The 8,207-nt window shown below is 36.7% G+C and overlaps 1 protein-coding gene across 1 annotated transcript in view; it reads right to left on the bottom strand.

Annotated features, from left to right (window-relative positions):
- Window positions 1-3,746: 3,746 nt before the first annotated feature.
- The window catches only part of LOC307151685 (NACHT, LRR and PYD domains-containing protein 12-like), a gene marked incomplete at its 3' end in the record, with an annotated part of 192,021 nt that continues 187,560 nt past the window's right edge, over window positions 3,747-8,207 (bottom strand). Inside the window, exons 14-15 of the mRNA XM_079859800.1 lie at window positions 3,834-4,007; window positions 3,747-3,777 (exon numbers count right to left, since the gene is read on the bottom strand). Coding sequence (XP_079715926.1) covers window positions 3,747-3,777; window positions 3,834-4,007 — 205 coding nt within the window. The remainder of the gene's footprint in view (window positions 3,778-3,833; window positions 4,008-8,207) is intronic.

The raw sequence follows: 8,207 nt of genomic DNA, 5'->3' as shown, positions 1-8,207 counted from the left end.
TCCAGACAGGTGAAACAGAATATTTTTTAAATCGGTTTTAATGATTGATTCATAAAGACTTCACTTGTGTCATCACTGGATGAATCGGCGCTCTAGTGGTTAATAAGCAGAACTGCATGCGTCTTGCGGAGGAACACTGTAGCCGGATCTACTTCTCTCTGTGTATGTCTATGGTGAGTCACGCAGGCACTGTGTTCCTCCGCAGCGGTGCGACCCGACCGTTGTAAAGTAGTCTGAGTATAAACGCTGTAGGATTGAGTGCGAATCAAACACAAATTAATCTTCCAGGTGATTTGTTCAAACATAATTCCACACAGAACTCAACATTCCAGAACCCAAATCACCAATCCAGAGCCATAAAATCAGGCTCCAGCTAGTCTACGCTAACCAACGAAAACCCCCAACTAAGAGCTTTTATGACCAGCTAAAGCAGTGGTTCTCAACCTTTTTTGGGCCAGCGCCCCCTATCCAATATCCAAATCCCTGAATGCCCCCCACCCCCAAACTAATGAGCTACCAGGAACGAGTGAGAGTTAATAGATGAAATAAGTGCAAAATTGTCTTTTATTAATACAATTGAACTATACTCCACAGTGATTCATCCAAAAAAGTTATAAACTGATCTCATTAAAATACGTCTCTATAGCACGCATTGTGTTTATCGTGCAATTTATACGTGAAAATGAGTTTTTACGTGCATATGATACGCAGTTTTCGCATAGCAATACCAGTGTTTCTCACAGGATTTTGGTAAATCTGTGTTGAGTGGACCTCGGGCCTTCTAAGGGGGTTTGGGGGCATAAATTTTGTGCATTTTAATGTTAAATTCATCAATCTGGTGCACTTTTATGGGATTAATATCCTGCCATGATTCAAAACTGAAAATAAAGTTCTGAAAGGTTGAAACTAAGTGTTCGAAAACTCAAAATCTTACAAAAAACAGTTTTGCAAGATCGAAAAATAAGATTTGCAAGCTTGCAAATTATAAAAAAAATAAAATATCTCTGCAAACATTATGTTGTTTTTGAGATTTCCTTCTTCAGAACTGCAAAAAAAAAATTTACGATGTTGCGCAAACAATTTTTCAGAGTTTCAAATTTGTCAGTGTTCTCCCACTGTATTAGTTTGTTTTCCAGGGTTGAAACCTTGTAAATGGTGATCTGAAAACTGGTGTGCGAATGTGTGAAAAAAAAGTTTTGAAACTCTGAAAACTGAGGTTCGAAAGGGCGAAACTTATTACATTACATTACATTTGCACTCCTATTGCATACTATTTTTTCAGAGCTGAGTTTACAACACCCACTTTGCGGAGATACGCCCACACAGTTGCGAGCTTGCGACTCACGTGATTTGTGGCAGCGTTGTCACACCAGTTTTCAGATCACCATTTACAAGGTTTCAAATCTGGAAAACAAACTATGCACTGGGAGAACAGTGACAAATTCGAAACTCTGAAAAAATGATTGCACAACACCGTAAAAAAGAGTGTTGCACTTCTGAAGAAGGAAAACTCAAAAACAAAATTATGTTTGCAGAGATTTTTTTTTTTACCACTTTGCAAGCCAGCAAAACTCAAAAACAACATAATGTTTTCAGAGATATTTTTATTTTTTTATAATTTGCAAGCTTGCAAATCTTATTTTTCGATCTTGCAAAACTGTTTTTTGTAAGATTTTGAGTTTTCGAACACTTAGTTTCAACCTTTCAGAACTTTATTTTCAGTTTTGAATCATGGCAGGATATTAATCCCATACACTTTGAGAGTTCAAAATTAAAAGTGCCAACCCATATTCAATGTGCAAATTAAACAAAGAAAAATTCAAACCTCTTTTAGTTGTGTCTGTCTACATTACACTACTACATAATAATAGTTATAATATTAATACTATGACAGTAATAGCCATATATTGTAAAACAAATGCACTGAAAAATAAAGGATGGTCATTAAAGCGGTAATGTTTGCACTTACGTTTTATTATGCATTTAGGAGAGTATTGCAAAAAGCTGCTTACATTAACCTTACTTTCGAAAAATAAATAAATACATGATTTTTCATGAAAAATTATGTTAGAATTGTAGGCCTAAAATATCTTGGTATCAGCTTGTTTTCATCAATGGTATAATTAATACAATTACAATTAATTTGGTTTGTTGTGATTAATTTGTGTTCATAATCAGTAAAAAAAAAAAAAATCTTCTAACAAGATTAAACACATATGAACAATTAAATTATTATTGTATTATTAATTATTTTTATATCTTGAAACTACCCAAGCAGAGTTTCGTCGCGCATGTGACGGCGGAATGAATACATTACCAAAATGTGATTGCAGAAACATATTTAAATTATCCATCAAATTGTCATTTTCTCCTTACTGTCTTGCGAGTTAACAATAATGCCTGACCAGTAAATTACTTGGTGAACAAAGAAAACATTATGGCATTAGGGATTTGAATTAGTTAATAAAAATGTAAACGTTTTACCTTATAAATAGAATATTTTAATTAATTTTAAAATTCGTCGCCAGAGTGAATGGGAACATGATTTATTGAAAATATTTGAAAAAAATATAAGTGTTTCTTAAGTCAATACGTTTTAATGGCTTGTCAACTTTCCATTCCTCCGCTGCGTGATTCTAGGCACCACCGGATTGTTGTCAGCGTGAAACACATTTTTTTGAGCGCGTGAATGCTGATTCTTGTCAGCGCTTGAGCACTGGTCTAAGACTGGAAAAATAATAGAGTCGTTGCAAAAGTAACGATAGGCTACATGTCGCTTTAAACTGGAAGATTTTAGAATGTTAGGCATTCTAAACTTTTGAATAAGAAATAATATCAAGTCGTCAAAATACAACTCGTCAAAATCACAACAAGCGCGCGCGGTGAGAACACTCATTTAAACAGCATATACACAACTTGACTGCACATGATATTTTTGACATTATTGATACTGCTTTCAATCATAATGCAATAGAAATGAACACAAAAAACCTGCCTAGTGCCTACCAACAACACTGACGGTGGACTTGCGGTCAGGAGTAGAGCGGCTGCACAAATGTTTTTTTTTTGTTTGTTTTTTTTAGCGCTGCTGAGGTATTCTTTCACGCGCACCATAGATGCACGTGCACACACAATATGATATCACACTCTGCGCATATGTTTTACAACATAATTTAACAAAAACATAGTCATAACACTTTTTAAATAGCCTGTGTGGTTGAAAAGACTGTGAAAGTAAAGCTGTTTCATATCGACAGCTGCTCTCTCTGGGTCAGCGACAGCACACAAGATTTGAATGTTCCAGTGTGAAGTTTCTTCATTTAGGAATAAGATCGCGAGTGTTTGAATAGAGATCTTTTAAAGATTAATCATGCAGCTCTACTGTCTTTATAATCTCTCTCTCTGCGCTGATATCTGACTCAAAGCGTAGGTTTTATGAGCAGCACGAGGGCTTTACAGTGCATTCATTACTATTGTAATATTCATGAAGTGAGACATCGCTGTTAAAGGATAAGCTCCCAGCACTTCGCCCACACATCGCACCAGAACCGTTTTCAGAACCGAAATTTAGGAATTTCTCACGGTTCCAGTATTTTCTCATAAACACTAACGGTTCTGGATAAGAACAGATTCTCGGTTACCAACCCTAGTAATGACAGCATACTCTTCTCAGCACTCTCGTACTGTGTGAAGCTTTTTGTAAATCTTGTCCTCCACGCAGCTCTACTACTGAGCCTTTCCACATCTCACTCCCCTGCACACTTGACTATGGTAAGACTGAAATACACACACATATATTCACAGGATGAGATGAATCTTATTGCTCAACATACCTGAGTGTGTTCAGTGTGCAGTTTGGGTCCTTCAGTAGATCAGAGAGCATCTTGAGTCCTGAGTCTCCCAGGGGATTGTCGCCCAGATCCAGCTCTCTCAGGTGTGAGGGGTTTGAACACAGAGCTGAAGCCAGATAACCACAGCCTTCTCCTGTCACCTCACAGCTCCATAATCTACAAACACACACAGAAACACTGAAGATATCTGAGACTGACATCAGAACTCACAACAAAAGCTTGTTAAATCTGCTGAATAATTACACATCCATTTAATATAAACTGGTAAGAGATCTCTGTCATTTCATACAAGTTCTACTGAACTTTGAGTATTTCAATTTGTTGAAACTGTAACTTGCCAACATTTTAAAGCCAAATACATTTTACACAGACAAATCTCCTCTTGTTAATAGTTACCCTGATTTTTAAAACTGTTTTCATAGTTTGTGAAAGCGAGCTCAGAGAAGCAGTGTGTCGGCAGTGTGCAGCGGGCAAGCTCAGAGTATCAGTGCACTGCAGTGTTTACATCTGCTCTTATTATAAGCAACAGGACTTCTCCGATGGCCAATAATCCCACCGTATCAAGCGCTGGTAGAGCTATACTGCAGATCAGGAGGTTCACCACCACCATACTCCCAGGGGCGGATCTACTGTAAAGGTCTTGCCACCCCAGCTGCCACCCCATTGATGTCAGCCCAGGCCGGCTGAAAATAAGACGACATTTACGGTAAAAACCTTAGTTTCCAGGGCGCCCCTAAACGCATCAGGACTTGAGTAGAAAATACTTCGCTACGTCCCTGATTCAAACGTGCAGAGCGGCATTCTGGCTCACACACACAGCGAGTCTGCTGCGGTGCGGTGGCCCTGCAACCCAACTGGAGAGACTGAGCTGCCCCAGAGCCTCTGAAGGTGAAGTGAGTTTCCCCAGGTGTAGTTTAAACACACGTTTAACTTAAAGTTACATTTGTAATGAATGTATTGTATGCTAAAGATGATTCAGCATCAGCAAAAACAGCGAGTCTATTACGTTAGCCAAAATCAGCGGCCAAATCGCTCCCTCGTGATTTGTAAGAGCACTCTTCCCTTTGATTAGCCTAATTTTGATTTTAGTAAAGACAAGAACAGCTTAATAAAAAATAAAAAATATTGTTTGTATCCATAACGTTTACTGATGGTCGCCGTTACGCCGACGTTACGTTACAACACACAATAGCCTACAGTGCCAGTTAGGATCGATCATTTGATTAGCTAAGCAGTCCTATTAAATCCAATTCCTCTCAGATATCACAGCAATGAAACCAGGTTACAACTGGGGAAATAACATATACAATAGGATTAAGTAGTCTAAACATAAAGTGTGTGCATGTGATAAATCTTTCTGATTTTATATTTGTTATTGAGGACAGAACTAAACATTCAAACGGTTACACTTTCTTTGATATTAAACAAATTTTATTTTAGATTTAGATTTTGGCTTCCAATGATTATAAAAAAGAATATATTTGAGGTATAGGCTACCATTAAAAACAAAAGCCGCATTCTCTACAGCGCAACTTCCTTCCCTTCACAGAGCGGTGCGCTGCGGTCATTTCTCCCTAAAACCCAAACATAACGTCAGAATCTGCACAATCGGTGATTGTTGTAAAATGTAGTCTATACTGTTGCTAAACTGATAATAAAAGGCTATTAAAAGTACCAAAATTGACGCAATAGACGCTGTTCCAAATGCGGCGCGCGCTCCGAAACACACCGCAACGAGACAAGCAACGTATATTTTGGGCTTCGTGTGCACATCTAAACGATCAAATATGTCAAAATGGCTGTCTTGGAGATTCACTAAAACAGTTTATTCACTTAAATACAGTTTATGTCTTAAATGGGCGTAAATAGTTGGGAGAAAATATGATGCGTAATAATGATTAGAACTGCATTTGGTCTTAAAGGGGCAGCAGTCTAATAAACCTGCTGACGATTGCTTCATTAATGTGAATCAAACAACAAAAGGCAAAGAGAAAATCAGTCGCAGCTCTTGAATGAATAATTTTGGCTTTTATAAGCTTTAATCTATCTATGATAATCTATGCAGTGTTATTTTACATCTGACTGTATTAGGTGTCTTTTTAGCCCATATTACTCCTGAACAGTAATGTCAGTAGACATTACTGAAATTAAAGCACTGGGTATATAATTTGTATATTTGTTTTTGTTTGACCATGTGTTTGTACTTTGTTTTTGGTGTCCTATGTCTTCTGAATATAAAACACAAAAGCCTTCTGCATAACATGCATGTTTTATTTGTTTTGTTAAAGCATTGCTTTTTATTTTGCTAAAGATATTTATTTTTTCTTTTGCTATAGATATTTATTTTACATTTCAAAATATAAAGCAATATTAATTGTGTTCTAAATAATTCTTTCCCCTTTTTTTTAATATAACAAAAAGAACCGATAAGAATACTGTTTAAGTACCGGATCGATAAGGAGTATTGGTAAGAGTAGTTATACCATTACTAATTAATACCGTTAATTAGTAATACCGTTAATTACCGATTCTAATACAGTTTTTTTTTTTTTTTTTTAAATCTATACGTAGCTGCTGTTGTGCGTTTCTAAATAATTTCTGCATTTCCTCAATGTTATATAACTTTTTAGAGGACTAACAGGCTAGAGTAGGATATTCATAAGATTCCATCATAGAATTTTGACCTATTTTTTTACAGTCTATGATTTTGACATAGAGAGGGGGGGGGGGGGTGTAATATCGCGAAAAGATAGAGGGAAAAGGAGATGGCATGTCAATTGATGTGCCAGCAGCTAAATAAGTGGATGGTCAAAGGCAACAGGTAGGATTTAAAGTGTGACGTCCACGCATGTAGGCTAGGAGATACACGGTGCTTTTTGGGCCGATACATCTAATAGGCTATTTTTTTTTTTTGTCTTTGTCTTAACGGCCCATAAAACTTGTACATCGGCAGCCCATTCGTTTTGTTTTGTTTTGCTTAATTGGCGGCGCTGGGTTAGTGCCGTAATGCATTGGTCAAAAAAAAAAAAAGTCAGCGTTAGTTTTTTGTGACATTTTTCATTAAACACGTAGATCAGCGGCCCATTGGTTCTTTTCTTGATTGACACTGGGCTGTAGCCTGGTTAAAACCAGACCATTCTAAATTTGCCGGAAGTTGTTTTCCCAGGCTAACTGGGCTGGCCAAATCACATCATTAATGTGAAGTATAGAAATTAGTACAAAACTAATTATGAAAGTTTCCTTTATTTTTCAGTGCATTTGTATTACAATATATGGCTATTACTATCATGGGATTAATATTATAGGCCTAACTATTATTATGTAGTAGTGTAATGTAGACACTAGACAGACACTGTTACTAAAAAAGGTTTGAATTTTTCTTTGTTTAATTTGCACACTGAATATGGGTTGGAGCTTTTAATTTTGAACTCTCAAAGTGCACCAGATTGATGAATTCAACATTAAAAAACACAAAATTTTCTTACGGGGGGGCATGCCCCCGAACCCCCGTAGAGGGACAGAGGTGCACTCAGCAGTGGATTCATCACTGTGAAGTATAGTTCAATTTTATTAATAAATTACAATTTTGTACTTAATTCATCTGTTGACTATCACTTGTTCCTCACTCATTACATGGGACAGTTATTGTTTTTAATGCCAAAATTGTTGCTGCATACCCCTCTGACACTGGGTAGTTGCACCCCTGGATATACCCATCCCTACTGGCAGCAACGAATTAAAAGTTATGGCCAATTTACCTATGATTAAATTCAGTATAAATACTTCTGCCATATGTTGCCACCCCTCAGAAATTCCTGCCCCCCTCTCGCCACCCCATAAATATTTTTCTAGATCCACCCCTGCATACTCATGTGGGACAAACAGGGATTAAATGATGAGCTTGCTCGTGCCGGCCACTCTAACCAGTGATAAACACAACGAGAACTGTTCGACCCTTCTGAATTAAACACTACTATGATATGGGAACCGTAAAGGCAGTTTCTAACTAGAAATACTGAAGGAATTATGAATTTAATTTTTTTTTAAGAAATCATTTGGCCAAATATATTAAATATCTTAATTTTTGAATGAAATATAATTGAATTAAAAAAGAAATTTAATATGGAAATGCAGTTAAGATGCAGATGAACGATCAATATCTCTCAATCTGTCAGAATTAAACATGAGCCTATATTAATTAAGAGATAACTTTTTAATTTTATTTTGTCGCTGGTATTAGTAGCACTTAAAACCAATGTTTTACTGACAAATATTTATTAGTATTTAGTAGGGGTGGGGGAAAAAATCGATTCTTCGATGCATCGCGATGCGGACGTGGACGATTCTGAATCAATT

The sequence above is a fragment of the Squalius cephalus genome (genome assembly GCF_949319135.1).
Source record: "Squalius cephalus genome assembly, chromosome: 23".
NCBI lineage: Eukaryota > Metazoa > Chordata > Actinopteri > Cypriniformes > Leuciscidae > Squalius > Squalius cephalus.
This window is presented reverse-complemented; position numbering and strand designations above follow the sequence as displayed.